Here is an 18090-nt window from a genome sequence, read left to right on the forward strand (position 1 = left end):
AAACCTGATGATTCACATACGAAACCAAGTGAGTTCAGTTTCCCGTCGGCTGCAACGAGCTCTTGGTCTGCAGTTTCAAATCCTGCAGTACTCCGCCTGACCCGCTGGACGACACGGGGATCGCCGGTTTGAGTCCCCGTGGTGCCTCCGGCTTGGTCGGGCGTCCTACAGACACGATTGGCCGTGTCTGCAGGTGGGAAGCAGGATGTGGGTATATGTCCTGGTCGCTGCACTAGCGCCTCCTCTGGTTGGTTGGGGTGCCTTTTCTGGGGGGAATAGTATCTTCCACTCGCTACGTCCCCCTGGTGAAACTCCTCACTGTCGGGTGAAAAGAAGCGGCTGGCGACTCCACATGTGCCGGAGGAGGCATGTGGGAGTCTGCAGCCCTCCCCGAATCAGCAGAGGGGGCGGAGCAGAGACCGGGACGGCTGGGAAGAGTGGGGTAATTGGTCGGATACAATTGGGGGAGAAAAAGGGGGAACCCCCCCCCCAAAAGAAATGGTGCCATGGGAAACACAGCATGATGGTACACTAAAACTTGTAATTTAGCAGAAGGGCGTCCTAATAGTGTTTCAGGATTAAAAAAACATCCTGTGATCAGGACTGTGATCAGGGCTGTGATCAGGACTGTGATCAGGACTATGTGATCAGGACTGTGATCAGGACTATGTGATCAGGACTGTGATCAGGGCTGTGATCAGGACTGTGATCAGGACTATGTGATCAGGACTGTGATCAGGACTATGTGAGCAGGACTGTGATCAGGACTATGTGAGCAGGACTGTGATCAGGACTGTGATCAGGGCTGTGATCAGGACTGTGATCAGGACTATGTGATCAGGACTGTGATCAGGGCTGTGATCAGGACTGTGATCAGGACTATGTGATCAGGACTGTGATCAGGACTGTGATCAAGACTGTGATCAGGACTATGTGATCAGGACTGTGATCAGGACTATGTGATCAGGACTGTGATCAGGGCTGTGATCAGGACTGTGATCAAGACTTTGTGAGCAGGACTATGTGATCAAGACTATGTGATCAGGACTCTGATCAAGACTATGTGAGCAGGACTATGATATTGACCAGGTATGAATGCTGCTTGGTTTCGTTGAATACACTTTAGCTGGAGGTTTTGGGCCTTTTGTTTTCTTCGGTACCGGTCCAACAACCCAGAGCCTCAGCATCTCCGTGTCTCCTTCTTCCTGTCTGTCTCTTCGTGCCTCTGTCAGTAAAGGTTTGCATCTGTCGATGGAATTAACAGGATTAACAATCTATCCTCTCTCTCTCCCTTCATTCCCAACAGAGAGAGAGACAGAAACAGAAGAGTCCACTCCTCCTGGCAGGGCGACAGCGGGGATTTGCTGTCTTCCTCCCTCTCTCTCTGCTCCGCTCCCTCATCGCCTCCTCCCCTGACATGACGCTGCTGGCCTCCGAGAGGTCGCTTCTCATCCGGAGCAAGTTCCGCTCAGGTGAGGTCAATACGTTAGGGGCCGACCCGGGTCGGTGGAGAGGGGAAGGACGCGTTCTTGTCACCGCAGGTGCCGTAATTGGCTGCGTTAGCGACCACGTGTAGATGTGAGCTGACCGCCGCCGTTCCCGGCCGGGTCGGCCAGTCACGACAGGGCAAGATCGATAACGTGAAGGTATCGATCATGGGAAGTTGATTTAGTGATCGCTGCCTGCAAACAGAGGTGTCTCGGATAGGCAGCCGAGCCCTGCAGTGTGGATGGATGTCTGCATGTCAGTATAACCGATGCGCCCTGCCCGGCAACATAACCGGGACTGGTCGGGGATGGTATGTCGGGGCAATTATGGCTCATAGTCAGCGGTTTCGCATTATTGACGCGTTATCGACCCCGGTCCCTTTTAATGGCCCGCGAAAATATCAAACTGCCACTGTTAATACGTCTTACCTTTTCCCCTTGTAGAGCGAGTTGTCTCTCGAGGAGGGTGTTGGAACAGTGTCGCTGTGCTGTAGTGTTTCTAGGACACCATGTTTAGTCTCCTACTCCTCCCTAGAACGACCGTGGGCGGTCAAAATGACCGCCGGTTTTTAAAGTCTATATTCTGTCAAGATAAATACCCAGTTGAGATATCAATGCATTGCATATGCTAGTATGTCTGTTATGGAACTAACTGATGCAGAAATTAACATTTTAACAACTTGAATACTATTTTTAAAACAATTTAAAATGGCCGCTGTCCAACGCCTGTAAGTACTGCAGCGCCTCGATGGTGGTCACGGTTTGTAACCAGACATGTTGCACATCATCAGAAATCAAGTTTAGACCAGTTCTCTGCACTGGGGGGCGCTAGTGGGTTTCTAGGACACAGCAACGAACTTCACGAAGGAAATGACGCCACCGACACGGGTCATAAGTAGTGACGTGACGCGCACCATGACGCACAAATTACGAGCGGTCATCCCCCCCCCCCCCCACAAAGTTGTTAAGCTTTGTTTCGGTCGTTCTAGCAGGCCGGGTTGAGGAGTGATGACTTCATGCAAGGGGATCGTTGTAATCTGATTACAGGAAGGAGCCCGGCACATGTGTGACGCAGCAGTGAGAGTGTCTGTATTTTGGATAAAACAGGTCATCACTTTTCAATGATCCAGAAATAATCTGGCTGTAACTCAAACAGTGTGGAGGACGTGGTGTAGCAGTGTGGAGGACGTGGTGTAGTAGTTGTAGCAGTGTGGAGGACGTGGTGTAGCAGTTGTAGCAGTGTGGAGGACGTGGTGTAGTAGTTGTAGCAGTGTGGAGGACGTGGTGTAGTAGTTGTAGCAGTGTGGAGGACGTGGTGTAGCAGCTGTAGCAGGTGTAGTAGTTGAAGCAGTGTGGAGGACGTGGTGTAGTAGTTGTAGCAGTGTGGAGGACGTGGTGTAGCAGCTGTAGCAGGTGTAGTAGTTGAAGCAGTGTGGAGGACGTGGTGTAGCAGTTGTAGCAGTGTGGAGGACGTGGTGTAGTAGTGTGGAGGACGTGGTGTAGCAGTTGTAGCAGTGTGGAGGACGTGGTGTAGTAGTTGTAGCAGTGTGGAGGACGTGGTGTAGTAGTTGTAGCAGTGTGGAGGACGTGGTGTAGCAGCTGTAGCAGGTGTAGCAGTTGTAGCAGTGTGGAGGACGTGGTGTAGTAGTTGTAGCAGTGTGGAGGACGTGGTGTAGCAGCTGTAGCAGGTGTAGTAGTTGAAGCAGTGTGGAGGACGTGGTGTAGCAGTTGGAGCAGTGTGGAGGACGTGGTGTAGTAGTTGTAGCAGTGTGGAGGACGTGGTGTAGCAGCTGTAGCAGGTGTAGTAGTTGAAGCAGTGTGGAGGACGTGGTGTAGCAGTTGGAGCAGTGTGGAGGACGTGGTGTAGTAGTTGTAGCAGGTGTAGTAGTTGAAGCAGTGTGGAGGACGTGGTGTAGCAGTTGTAGTAGTGTGGAGGACGTGGTGTAGTAGTTGTAGCAGTGTGGAGGACATGGTGTAGTAGTTGTAGCAGGTGTAGTAGTTGAAGCAGTGTGGAGGACGTGGTGTAGTAGTTGTAGCAGTGCGGAGGACGTGGTGTAGCAGCTGTAGCAGTGTGGAGGACGTGGTGTAGCAGTTGTAGCGGTGTGGAGGACGTGGTGTAGCAGCTGTAGCAGTGTGGAGGACGTGGTGTAGCAGCTGTATGCGGAGGACGTGGTGTAGCGGTTGTAGCAGTGCGGAGGACGTGGTGTAGCGGTTGTAGCAGTGTGGAGGACGTGCTGTAGCAGTGTGGAGGACGTGGTGTAGCAGTTGTAGCAGTGTGGAGGACATGGTGTAGCAGTTGTAGCAGTGTGGAGGACGTGGTGTAGCAGTTGTAGCAGTGTGGAGGACGTGGTGTAGCAGTTGTAGCAGTGTGGAGGACGTGGTGTAGCAGTTTGGAGGACGTGGTGTAGCAGTTGTAGCAGTGTGGAGGACGTGGTGTAGCAGTGTGGAGGACGTGGTGTAGCAGTTGTAGCAGTGTGGAGGACGTGGTGTAGCAGCTGTAGCAGTGTGGAGGACATGGTGTAGCAGTTGTAGCAGTGTGGAGGACGTGGTGTAGCAGCTGTAGCAGTGTGGAGGACGTGGTGTAGCAGTTGTAGCAGTGTGGAGGACGTGGTGTAGCAGTTGTAGCAGTGTGGAGGACGTGGTGTAGCAGTTGTAGCAGTGTGGAGGACGTGGTGTAGCAGTTGTAGCAGTGTGGAGGACGTGGTGTAGCGGTTGTAGCAGTGTGGAGGACGTGGTGGCGGCTGTGGTCGTGGGGCCAGGCTGGTTGGGTGGAGGAGAGAGGGAGCAGCCTGCAGACGGTCCCCCAGGTTCGTTATCACCTGCTGGACAACGTGACTCTGTCGGGCAGCTGGTCCGTGTGGGGTGACGTGTGTGGGGTGACGTGTGTTTACCCCACCTACACTGCAGTACTGTACATGTAGTATGAACCCATCTGGAACACACCAGGCACATGTCGTCACTGAGAGTGTGTGGGTGTGGGTGGGTGTGGGTGTGGGTGTGGGTGTGGTTTAGTTGGTAGGACTGTGTATTTGCATGGACTGGATTAAGGGACGGGTCACAAAATCTAACATTTACACCGGCCTATGGTGTCACCATGTCAAACTGGGCCCGCAGCTTGCCCCCTCTGCTACCAAGTCGCCAGCTTGCCCCCTCTGCTACCAAGTCGCCAGCTTGCCCCCTCTGCTACCAAGTCGCCAACTTGCCCCCTCTGCTACCAAGTCGCCAGCTTGCCCCCTCTGCTACCAAGTCGCCAGCTTGCCCCCTCTGCTACCAAGTCGCCAACTTGCCCCCTCTGCTACCAAGTCGCCAACTTGCCCCCTGTGATACCAAGTCGCCAGCTTGCCCTCTCTGTTACCAAGTCGCCAGCTTGCCCCCTCTGCTACCAAGTCGCCAGCTTGCCCCCCCTGCTACCAAGTCGCCAGCTTGCCCCCTCTGCTACCAAGTCGCCAGCTTGCCCCCTCTGTTACCAAGTCGCCAGCTTGCCCCCTCTGCTACCAAGTCGCCAGCTTGCCCCCCCTGCTACCAAGTCGCCAGCTTGCCCCCTCTGCTACCAAGTCGCCAGCTTGCCCCCTCTGCTACCAAGTCGCCAGCTTGCCCCCTCTGCTACCAAGTCGCCAGCTTGCCCCCCCTGCTACCAAGTCACCAGCTTGCCCCCTCTGCTACCAAGTCGCCAGCTTGCCCCCTCTGTTACCAAGTCGCCAGCTTGCCCCCCCTGCTACCAAGTCGCCAGCTTGCCCCCTCTGCTACCAAGTCGCCAGCTTGCCCCCTCTGTTACCAAGTCGCCAGCTTGCCCCCCCTGCTACCAAGTCGCCAGCTTGCCCCCCTCTGCTACCAAGTCGCCAGCTTGCCCCCTCTGCTACCAAGTCGCCAACTTGCCCCCTCTGTTACCAAGTCGCCAGCTTGCCCCCCCCTGTTACCAAGTCGCCAACTTGCCCCCTCTGCTACCAAGTCGCCAGCTTGCCCCCTCTGCTACCAAGTCCCAGCGCGGCGGGTCCGTAGTGAGGTGTGCCACCCGGGTCTCCGACGGGACAAACTCTTGTTCGGAGTTGTGGGAGAGGGGCGGACGGAGGAAGAATTGAGTTAGCGGTACAAGTGATGGTGAGGGGAGGAGGGGCAGAGCGGGTGGGGTGGGGGTGGGGGTGGGGGATCATGGAGAGAGAGAGAGGGGGACAGCTGAAGGGGGGATGGGCGGACCAGAATAGACATACTGATGGATAAATAGTCGCTGCCCTCCAGCCTCCAGTGCCCTTTCCCCTTTCCGTCCGTCGCTCCGTCCGCTCTAAAAACTCACAGACATGCGGGGCTGGTGAGGGCGGAGGGAGGCTCCTACCGTAACGGTCCAGCCGTACCCGCCTCACCTGTTTCCCTCCGCGTGTGTGTCTGTCTGTTTGTGTGTCTGCAGGAGCGTGTGTGTGTGTTAACGATATGTGCTTGTTTGTGAGTGTGTGTGCGTGCGTGTGTGTGTATGTGTGTCTGCAGGAGCGTGTGTGTGTGTTAACGATATGTGCTTGTTTGTGAGTGTGTGTGCGTGCGTGTCCATATGCGTGTATGTGTGTCTGCAGGAGCGTGTGTGTGTGCAGGAGAGTGTGTTAATGAGTCTGTGTGTGTGTGTGTGTGTGTGTGTGTGTGTGTGTGTGCGCGCATGCGCAGGAGTGTGTTAATGTCTGTGCTTGTGAGTGTGCATGTGCAGGAGAGTGTGTTAATGAGTCTGTGTGTGTGCGCGTGCGCAGGAGTGTGTTAATGTGTCTGCTTTTGTGTGTGTGTGTGTGTGTGTGCGTTCGCAGGAGAGTGTTAATGAGTGTGTTTGTGTGTGTGCGCACAGGAGTGTGTTAATGTGTCTGCTTTTTTGTGTGTGTGCACGTGTGCAGGAGAGTGTGTGTATGTGTGTGCGTGTGCAGGAGAGTGTGTTAATGAGTGTGTTTGCATGTGTGCGCGCGCAGGAGTGTGTTAATGTGTCTGTGCTTTTGTGTGTGTGTGTGTGTGTGTGTGTGTGTGCATGTGCAGGAGAGTGTGTGTGTGTGTGTGCATGTGCAGGAGAGTGTGTTAATGAGTCTGTTTGTGTGTGTGCGCGCAGGAGTGTGTTAATGTGTCTGTGCTTTTGTGTGTGTGTGTGTGTGTGTGTGTGTGTGTGCATGTGCAGGAGAGTGTGTTAATGAGTCTGTTTGTGTGTGTGCGCGCAGGAGTGTGTTAATGTGTCTGTGCTTTTGTGTGTGTGTGTGCGTGTGTGTGCAGGAGAGTGTGTGTGCGTGTGCAGGAGAGTGTGTGTGTGCGTGTGCAGGAGAGTGTGTGTGTGCGTGTGCAGGAGAGTGTGTGTGCGTGTGCAGGAGAGTGTGTGTGCGTGTGCAGGAGAGTGTGTGTGTGCGTGTGCAGGAGAGTGTGTGCGTGCGTGTGCAGGAGAGTGTGTTAATGAGTCTGTTTGCATGTGTGCGCGCAGGAGTGTGTTAATGTGTCTGTGCTTTTGCGTGTGTGTGCGTGTGCGTGTGTGTGTCCATCTAGTCCAACGTTTGACACACTTGTCAGAAGACACATCATTCAGAAAGTACAAAGTGACGTGTCACTGTCACGATCACGAGACCCCGCCACGTGACCGTGATCACGCCGTCCACCCGTTTCCTGTCATTCACCTCTCCGTTTGCCTCCACAGGAAGTCGTTGTGTGTTTTTTAACATCGCAAGTTGAGCGTGTTTGACTCGGTGGGAGAAGGCCGCGTGTGGCTTCATCCAGTAACTTAGTCTTCCATGTTGTAACGCGGGGGTCTGAACTCTGCTCTTGTCTTCCAGTCCTGCAGCTGAGGATCCAGAACCGGAGGCAGAACGAGATCAATGCGGACTCTGGTTAGTCTGCATGTGATTATCACCATGACGGATCCCCTGTGGTCCGACCCGGATGTTGACTTTCATATTGATGACCTTTAGCCCACCTGTCGTCATTGATTTTTTTCCTATTCATATTTCTTATCTTCTACCTGAATGTGTGTGTGTTGTTGGTATCGACCGGTTCTGTCCGTCCTTCCATTTCACTGTAGCGTCCATTGTGCGTCTTCACAAACGGACCCTCAAGACTCATTCAGAATTGTCCATCTTGCTAGAGAAGCATGTAGTGGGATCCCTCCAAAAACACCCTATGTCACCTTATGTCACCTTATGTCACCCTAATCATAGTTAGTTGTGGGTCTGTGCATGACTGATACTGACCTTTCCTGAACATCGTCGACTTTCATTATACCGTCAAATGCCCGTCCTCACCAAGAGGCTGTGCAGAATCATGTGGGGGGGGGGGGTCCATTTAACTTGACCTGTATGCAGCTTATCAGGATTCTCCGCCCTTTTGTCCACGCGTCGTTGTCCATTAGTCGTCTCGTGGGGAGTATAGTTTCACAATGTCGTCAGCTCAGCTCAGCTGACTTTGCTTTTTTATCAATATTAGGAATCTTCCAGATGTTACCCGTCTTCATTAGCAGACTTAGCGTTGTACGAAACGCCATCATTAATCACATCCGGTGACGCTTTACATTAAGGGCATGTAATAAGTGTTAGTTAATAGGTAAAAAGGTCCTAATAAGTCGTTATAAAATGCTTAACATTATTATGTGTTGATAAGACTGTATGTGTTAACGAGGCGTCATATTAGGCCACTAGGTGGCGCTTGCGAAATACAAAAAAACCCCTACTTTTTCCACAGCCGTCGTAGTAAGTTCAGTCGACATAAAACTGGTTAAAAGTTGTGACCTATAAACGCCTTATTACCTAACCTTTATTATAGTCTTATCAACACATCTACTACTACTACTACTTTCGGCTGCTCCCGTTAGGGGGCGCCACAGCGGATCATCCGTTTCCATCTCTTCCTGTCTTCTGCGTCTTCCTTTGTCACACCAGCCACCTGCATGTCCTCCCTCACCACATCCATAAACCTCCTCTTTGGCCTTCCTCTTCTCCTCTTCCCTGGCAGCTCCATATTCAGCATAGCATAGTTTCCACCGACACCCTGCTGGTTAACAGTACCGGTGGCGGTCGTTGGTAACCCGGGCCTCGACCGATCCGGTATGTAAGTCTTATTTATGATCCGCATATTTGATTTGGCAAAGATTTTACGCCGGATGCCCTTCCTGACGCAACCCTCCCCATTTGTCCGGGCTTGGGACCGGCACTAAGGATGCACTGGCTTGTGCATCCTCAGTGGCTGGGTTAGTCTTATCAACACATAATAATGTTAATAAGCATTTCATAAGGACTTTCAAGGGCCTTATTACCTAGTAACTAACGCTTATTATAGTCTTAACACCTAATGTTAATAAGCATTTCATAAGGACTTACAAGAGCCTTATTGCCTATTAACTAACCTTTATTATAGTCTTATCAACACATAATAATGTTAATAAGCATTCATAAGGACTTAAAGGGCATTATTACCTATTAACTAACACTTATTATAGTCTTAACACCTAATGTTAATAAGCATTTCATAAGGACTTACAAGAGCCTTTTTGCCTATTAACTAACGCTTATTATAGTCTGAACACATAATAATGTTAATAAGCATTTCATAAGGACTTACAAGAGCCTTATTGCCTATTAACTAACGCTTATTATAGTCTGAACACATAATAATGTTAATAAGCATTTCATAAGGACTTACAAGTTCTTATTACCTATTAACTAACACTTATTATAGTCTTAACACATGTTAATGTTAATAAGCATTTCATAAGGACTTACAAGGGCCTTATTACCTATTAACTAACACTTATTATAGTCTTAAGACATAATAATGTTAATAAGCATTTCATAAGGACTTACAAGGGCCTTATTACCTATTAACTAACGCCTATTATAGTCTTAAGACATAATCATGTTAATAAGCATTTTATAAGGACTTATAAGGGCCTTATTACCTATTAACTAACGCTTATTATAGTCTTAAGACATAATCATGTTAATATGTATTTTATAAGGACTTATAAGGGCCTTATTACCTATTAACTAACGCTTATTATAGTCTTAAGACATAATCATGTTAATATGTATTTTATAAGGACTTACAAGGGCCTTATTACCTATTAACTAACACTTATTTGTGATATTGGGCTATACAAATGAAACTGACCTTACTTGACTTGACTTGATACATGCACTTAATATAAAGCGTTACCCAATGTCGTAGCTGTTTCTATTGTTAGATGAGGTCTTGAGATAGCTGAATTCTCCTTTCCTAACCACACTGTCATCACATGTGACGCCGTCTTCTCACTGCAGGGCTGAAGTCCACCTGTGCCTCTCAGAAGGGGGAGAAAGACCAGGGTGAAGCTCTGGTGAGTAGCGCCAAAAAAAAGAAAAAAAGATGTCCGACCAAATGAAAGCGCAAGAACGTGCTAAACACGATGAATGAGCTGTCAAGAGCATGCCAAGCCAACAGGGGGCGGTATAGCCCAAATCCTACGGCAATGTTGGCCAATCAGAAGCCTGAAAAAGAATTGACGCCTAGGCTTGAATACATGATGTTATACTCTTGTACAGTAGGTGGCGGTATGCGCCTTAAAGTTGTTTGCGATCCGCCAGTAAACCGAGAGAGGAAGAAGAAGGAGAAGACGGAAGAAGCAGAAGAAGACGACGACGAAGAAAAAAAAACTCCGTCTACACGTCAACACTGAAAACGGAGTTTCTGAACATCTCCGCCCTGGAGGGAGTTTTCCAGGCGGTCCGTTTTCACCCACCTAATACGCGGGTTGCTTGTGGGCGAAAGGCCAAGACGCACGGAAAAAGCTGTGTTTTCAGAAATACCCGCGCACCTGTGGACTCAGGCGTCAGTTGTTCGACTGCTCCGTGTTGCAGGGCGCAGTAAACGCCACATTCCCAGTTCAGCCACGCCGCCATGTTGCTATGAGTGCGAGGCTGTTTCCTGCAGTGCACCACTCCAGATTCAGTCCAGAGTCAGTCCAGAGGCAGTCCAGAGTCAGTCCAGAGGCAGTCCAGAGCCACTCCAGAGGCAGTCCAGAGCCACTCCAGAGGCAGTCCAGAGGCAGTCCAGAGCCACTCCTGATTCAGTCCAGAGCCACTCCAGAGGCAGTCCAGAGCCACTCCAGAGGCAGTCCAGAGCCACTCCAGAGCCACTCCAGAGGCAGTCCAGAGGCAGTCCAGAGTCAGTCCGGTTTACCGCTGCTGGTTCTCTGTCTGCTGAGCTGACCAGGGCTGAACTAGATGAAGTGAATGGTCCGAACAGGTCGTGTGAAGTTGGCGCTACTGAACAGGTCGTGTGCGTCACTCTGCCTTACAGGGCGGCCACACAAATGTGATCTGTACTGGGTGTCGGTGGAAAGTGTCTGTATCATAGTCGTTGCAAAAGGCTTCTCCGACCGGCCAGGGAAGGATTCTGGGGGAGCGTTGTGTGAATGGGTCGCCCAGCAGGACACGTGGGCGTCGGAGTGTGGGTGTATTTGATTTTCCCCTGAATGAACCGCAATGTAATTGATCCCTGGGCCGCGGCTGTTGGTTTGACCCGCTGTTTCTTGATGCAGCGTCTGACTGACGATGGCGCCGCTCAGAAGTTGCCCCCTAGTGGTGTGAACACGGAAACTGCACAAGGTGATGCCCTGCCTACCGGAACGTTGCCGTCTCTCTCTGCTTTGCTGTGTCTGCTCCCAGCAGTGCGCATAACGCCTCCTTATGCGATTACAGAACGTTTCCCCATCTCCCTCTCCCTCTCCCTCTCTCTGCTTTATCTCATCTGTGCTCTCTCTAGTCCCCCTCACCCATCTCTGGTCCCGCTCTTGCAATGTTGTTGTGCTCAGAAGTCAAGTGTGCGAATCCTGCAATGGGCTTGGCGTTTCATCAGCTGTCAATCAAACACAAATGTGACCCACTTGTGCCTCGCAGCACTCCATTCTAAGCAGCCTCCAAACCTATCAGTGACTGTCAGAAGCCCGCCCATCCAGGGATCAAGAATTCGCCATCTTGTCCAGTTACTCACATCTCCCTCTTCCCCCCACTTTACCCTTCCTAACCTTTAACTGCTCTTTCTGATTTAAACACCACTGTTGCAAAGTGCAGCTATCTCACAGTTAATTTGCACGCCGGAAAAAAGAAATTGTGTGTTAGCTTATATGATTGTGTGTGCATGTGTATGTGAATGTGTGTGTGATTGTGTGCATGTGTGTGTGCGTGCACATGTGAGCGTGCACACGCATCCTCACCTCCAAAGGAATGCATCTACCTAAGGACAGCGGTGTTTGCTGTTTTTTGATGTCCCTGTTGGTTTGAACTGGGTTTGATTGCCCACGGCAAGAATGTTGAGCATGCTTACATCACATATGCTCTGAAATCCTGTTGCTTCTCTCCCTCTCTCTCTCTCTCTCTCTCTCTCTCTCCCTCTCTCTCTCCTCCCTCCTTCTCATACCCTACCCTGGTCTTCCATCTGTCCGCTGCCCCCTACTCATCTCTGCCCCCTCCTGTCTCTCTCCCACCCACAGTCAGGAGTGTGTGTGGGGCCCAGCGGCAGAAGAAATCTCGGCAGGCGGGGGACCTCAGTGAGAACGTCCAACGTCGGCCCAGATCCCTGGAGCAACAGCACAAACACACCCGGCCCCTGGAGAACCGTGAGTCAACACACGCTCACGCACACATTTTTTAGGCCCCCCATCCTTCTTCCTCTGCTCCCCTTTTGACCTTACCTCCCTTTCGCCTCGTTTCCTCAGGTCCTGTCACCTTCCCTCTCCCCGCAGATGTCTTCGAAGATGACATCTCCTCTTGCTCCTCCTCGTCTGCTGAGCAACAGATTGCAAGGGACTGGACGCACCAATCACAAGGCTTCACTTCACTGCCGGGGCTCGCAGGTGACCAATTACTGAGTGACTTGTCACCTGTGGTGGTGTCTGCAAACCAAAGCCCCAGTCATGCTCAGGTGAGGAAGACAAATGTTCGACTCAGATTAATCCTCTTCATCAGCACCGAGTGAACGTTCCTTTTTCATGCAAACTGCTGGGAATAGAGTTTCTTTTTTCTACTGCTGACCCAATAATAAATTAATGCCCTTATTAAATGAGCTCTGATGAAGGTCTTAGATTTTTCGGCCAAAAGTAGATTTACAAGTAACTGGAAAATCTCTAAACAGCCACTCTTGTCACTCTGACATTCTCTTTCTTTGCTGCTTTCAGTCTGGTTTGGTGTTGCTCCCGGCAACCGAGGGCAAAAGCCAGCCAATGAGCATCACCCTGGGCAAATCAAACTCCATGGCAACGACCGGGAGACTGAATGGGATGTATTTGACCCCTCAGACCACAACCCTGCTGCCAAAGGTAAATCAGGTTTAGCCAAAGCAGTTAGGAAGCAAACAGGAACACCTTTATCATCATAGTTTTACATTATCCTTTATTTTTTCATTTTCTTTTTAGAGATAAGAGATTTTCATGGTGGGTAAAAGCATTTAGGGTGCTGGTAGATAACCACGGATGTAAATATTCAGTGTAAACCAAAGATAAAAGGTTAACGACAGTGTTTAGAGATTCAATCCTGCTCAGTGTGTGTTTTATTATCATTCTTATTATTATTATTATCCATCCATCCATCCATCCATTATCCGAACAGCTTATCGTGATCAGAGTCGCAGGGATGCTGGAGCCTATCCCTATTATTATTATTGTTATTGTTATTATTATTATGGTTATTATCATCATCATCATGTGGCAAATGTAGCATGGTAAGCACACTGTAGAGGTCTCTAACCTTGCAAGATGGTCACGCTCCTGATGTGTCAAGCACAACGCCCTTTAAGCTTCTCTACATTCATTACTGTCATTTTGCACTCGTGGAGGAGCTCAGTTTGTGCCCTGTAGGTTAATACAGCAACCCAGTAGCGGCTTGGCTATATGTCAGAGATGGCACACACTGTCAGCGGGAGATTTATGTAAAAGATTAGGTCTTACATTTGCATTTCATATAAGGACATGACCTTGACATGGATCACCTTATGCTACATGTCATGAGATGACCTGACATATCGTGGCGGGTGACATTTAAAATGCATCTTTTGAAAGTCCACAAATGGGAACATGCTGGTAACCCATAATTGATCTCAGTGTAATTAGTCTCGGGGTATTTTGGACAGTGTGCGTGTGTAAGAATTCAAATAAATAAAAAAATAAGTTCCTTCTTTCATGCTCATCCCTCCACTCCTTGTGTTGTTCTTTGCAGACGGCTCAGCCTCCCAGCCCCTCCTCTTCTTCCTCCATGCGTCCCTCCATCATCTCCAGCCGTCTCCCCCACCCACGGAAACCGCGGGATGCCAAACCCAAAATGAGGAAACTCAAATACCACCAATACATTCCTCCGGACCAGAGGGGAGGGTCTGGGACTGGGGGTACAAACACAACTCATTAATTCCTTTTATTTATATTATAGGGTTATTTGGTTCTAATGGGTCTCCAAAGTGTTGGCATTTTGGTGCTCTCAGACTATGGATCACATTTATCCATTTACTTTTTTTCATATGGTGCAAAAAGAATAGGGTTTTTAGATCCTGTTTGCTAATTATTCTGCTTTTAAAATATATTGAGTAACTGAAACAGAGATGACATGTTGAGGTTATTACATATTTTAACATGTGAGTGAATTCTTTAAGAGGTATTTTGCTAACATCCGTGGTGGGGTTGTTGCATCACGGGGCTACGAGAGGGATCACTGTACAACTTATGCTATGCTATGCTGTGCTATGCTGTGCTAGCAGCTGATAGTGATTTCTTAATGCAGCTTCAAAAACTGATCAAAATCCAACTAAACCAGTCTAGAGATGCATAAGAGAGCAATGTTCGAAACGAGTCAACATTAGCACTGGACATAGTTAGAGGCAACTATTTTGCCCTGGTTGTAAAGCTCTTTGGGACAGCGTTGTGATTTTGTGCTATACAACTAAACATGACTTGGCTTGAGTATTTTACAGCCCAGTGCATTTTACATTTGACGGGATTAAAAAGGGTCGGATCAGGAATATGTTGTTTGGGCACGACATTTAGGCCACTTTCTATGTTACGAGGCCTGTAGTGTGGAGGAACTCTGACAATCCACATTCCTTCCTAAAGGGGGAGGGGCCAAACCAAAGAGTCCCAGCTCCGCCCAGCCCATTGACCCCGCCTACTCCCGTCTCTTGAAGCAGCAGCAGGTTTTCCTCCAGCTGCAGATCCTCCAAAACCAACAGAAACAACAGCTTCAGCAAGAGCAGCTGCAGCAACCACAACAACAACTCACTGTAACACCCAGGTATACTGACAGTTGACTGTTACTGAATAAAGATATATATATATATATATTCTACATACTATACGTAATACATTTTGAGATAATGGTGCAGAAATACCAGGAACACCAAGGAATAAGCAACAATGTGACATAACTAATGATACAGTGCTACTGTTTCACATGTGCCTTTTGAAGATATATTCTAAATGTAATCTGAATAAATTACTCTGAGTATTATAACTGAATACATCACCGATTACATTTAGGTCAGCGCATTCAACATTCAGGCACTAATTACTCTTCCAAAGTATTCTGGCCAAACGTGTTACATGGCAGCTAATGCTTCATTTCCCCCCTCAGTGGAAACACCAAACAGAGTGTGAGGTCGTCTGGAGCCATGCCTCAGAACCCCCAACCTGTCCCCGCCACCACAAATCACACTCCTGTGGACATAAGTCCCACCCACAAGCCCGAGCTCCTTCCTCCTAACCTCGCTGACTTAACGGTAAGAGAATCAGCCATGTCAAGCTAAAACGACGGGAAAAATTCAGCATGACATATAACTGCGAAGCTTCAGCATGTAATTCATCAAGTAAAGAAACGAGAGACAACTGCCCTTTGCCTCTCCAATTCCACCCGCACCCCCACCCCATCCCCCCCACCCCCATTCCCCAACCCTCTCCTCAGGTGTCAGAGTTGCGTCAGCAGTTGCGCAAGCGTGGCCTTCCTGTCTCCGGCACCAAGCCTGCCCTCTTGCAGCGCCTGCGCCCCTTCCAGCTGCCCCGCACCTGCCCCGCCCCTTCCCCCCTCTACCAGCTGGGTACCAGCCTGGAGCCCCTGACGCTTCCACCCAACCACAGCCCCAACTCCACCTCCGGCTCTGGACCTGACTCCCCCACCAGCGTCAGCAGCCCAAAACAACAGATCTACATCCAGCACAGCAGCATTCCCAACGGGATGTTCCCAGACGGAGTTCCACAGGGAATTATAAACGGTGCCCCTCGCGACCTCTCCAACTCGGTTCTGGTCAGTGTGGAGGGGGAACAGTGCGGGTTGACAAACACTGTCTTCCTGGCACCCGCCAGCACTCCTTCTGGGACCCCAAGCCCCAGCCTACCGCTGGCCTCCTCCTCCTCTTCCTCCTCCTCCTCCTCTCCGTCACCCCTGCAGTCTGGCATCTCCTGGAAAACTGAGCAGGAGCAGCAGCAGCAACAGCAGGAGCTTAATGTAGAGCTGGAGATGAGGGAGAGGATAAGGAGCAGATCTAGAGATCAGGCTAACACTGGCAATGAGGTAAGACTAGAGGGTCTGGTTTCTGAGTTTAAGATCTGTTATAGAGGATTTGAACATGTAATAGATGTGAAGCACGACTGTTACGTGACTTTGTTATGAACAGAATGACACGGGATCATTAACTGTTATTGTAACTGGAAGTAAGACTAGTACTGACTACACATTTTCAGTGAGTAGCTAACGTTACACATCGTTTACACCCTGTTCTGGTGCTTCACGTCTAATAATAGTGTCAGGAAGTTGGCAGATCTATGATCAGTGATGGTTTCCCCCCCCCATTTTTCTCATCTCACCAGGCTTTTGGAGTATCCCTCCATCCGTTCCTGCAACAGGATCCAGGATGCCCCAGAGGGAAGCCCGAGACAGACGGACAGACTGAGGTGTTGTTCACCCAGGTAGGCACACTGAGAACGGCACCGTCAGTTTATCCCTGCGACACACAGGATTCACAATATTTGTTTGGTACAATGTGAGTTTGAATTTATCCCTTTTAGTATTTGATGCAGATTACACTCAACATCACATTATAACGACAGGGAAGCGAGAGAGGAAAGCCTCTATTTTGCTCATAAATGATTAGTAATTGCCGCTCATTATAGTACAGTTACACCCGTGTTACTCATATATAACTGGGTTGTTTCTGTGTGATGGACGGCCTGTATTTTAAAACGTTAACAACGATGTTATTGCCGCCGCCACATGTCAACTCGATTTCCTCCGCCTTCCAATCAGATGTTCTGCTGCCAGCCGTGTGATGCAATTGGACAAGACTTTGAGCTGCCAGTGCAGATTACTGCCAGTCCTGTCCGGAGCTCGCCCGGTCTCCGCAGCTTGGAGGAAGAGTTACAGGAGGCCATCCAGAAAGCACAGGTTAGTGTCTGCAGACAAACAGCGGGAGGTCACCATGACCGGGCTACCGGTCCTCCTCTCACCAGTGAACGCACAACACGAGTTCAGCATTTCTCCCCCGTCTCTCTGCCTCAGATGGACCCCAGCCAGTCCATAGACGACATACTGGATGAAGCCATCACTTGTGTCGGTCAGTAAGTTGTCAAGAATTAAAAAAAAAAACTCAGGTTTTGTTGCTTCCCCTGCTTGGCTCCGTCTCTGACCGCCTCTTCCTTCTCCGTCTTCTCTCCTCCACCAGACTCTGTTGACACACCTGACGTCAAATCTCCAGTGCACTTGATCTCTGGCCCTTCTCCTCCTCCTCCTCCTCCTCCAGCTGACCAACCTCAAGCCTCCCATCACCACACGAAGGAGGACAACTTCCTGTCCTCACCCCTTTGCTCCTCCCTCCTGCTGGAGCTGCCTCCATCTCCCGCCGCGACGGCTCCAAGCCAAGCAGCCCCGGCTCCTCCCCCGCCTCCCCCTTGTGTCTCCCCTCTGTCATCCAGTGGGAGCTCACGGAAAAGGAGGGCTCCAGCTACCTTCGAAGCTGCCGATTGGCTCGAAATGCTGACGTCGGGCCTCCGCCCGCTCACTCCACCTGCAGCTCCGTTTGTTGAGAGTGACTTTGGTCTGGATTTAGACCTGAATGTCAACAGGGTGCTTGATCTAATGATAGAGCAGTGGTAAAGACTTGGGCGGAGAGAGAGAGAGTGTGTGTGTGTGTGTGGGTGTGTGTGTGGGTGTGGGTGTGTGTGTACCTCTCGGATAGGTGAGTGTGATTGCTGTAAGTTTCCTTGGTTACGAACGGGGCGAAGTATGCACATCCCGACGAGGGCACAAGGATGTGAATGGATGCTTTGTCCATCTGTCCGTCCGTCCATGTTTCCTTTAAATATTCCATCCGTAGAAAACAGCCGTGGCGTGGAGCCGTCCGTCTCTCCGGCCATCTGCCGTTGTGACGGCGCGTCAGAGTCGTTGCAAGTCCGGCTCCACGCAATGCCGAGAGCTGGACTCGCTGCAGCGGTCAGAACAAACATGGCCTTAATGGGTCAACCGGAGCACAAACAAACATGCACCCACACACACACACACACACACACAAAGCCGGTACATACATGCACGTATCACAGTGCCCCTATTTACCAGCACTTGGGCTGAACCAGCAACAACAAACACACAATGCATTTGTGGAC

General features: G+C 50.1%; 1 protein-coding gene across 1 annotated transcript; it reads left to right on the forward strand.

Annotated features, from left to right (window-relative positions):
* Positions 1-1417: 1417 nt before the first annotated feature.
* Positions 1418-17584, forward strand: si:dkeyp-69b9.3 (myocardin). Its single transcript, XM_056287057.1, has 15 exons — positions 1418-1472; positions 7268-7321; positions 9743-9798; positions 11002-11068; positions 11953-12078; positions 12178-12383; positions 12637-12777; positions 13673-13838; positions 14557-14734; positions 15074-15218; positions 15401-16006; positions 16303-16401; positions 16739-16876; positions 16991-17045; positions 17154-17584. Exons 1-15 carry the CDS (start codon positions 1418-1420, stop codon positions 17582-17584), a joined length of 2523 nt encoding a protein of 840 aa, XP_056143032.1.
* The last annotated feature ends 506 nt before the right edge of the window (positions 17585-18090 follow it).

The sequence above is a fragment of the Lampris incognitus genome, chromosome 9, assembly GCF_029633865.1.
Source record: "Lampris incognitus isolate fLamInc1 chromosome 9, fLamInc1.hap2, whole genome shotgun sequence".
NCBI classification, from domain to species: domain Eukaryota; kingdom Metazoa; phylum Chordata; class Actinopteri; order Lampriformes; family Lampridae; genus Lampris; species Lampris incognitus.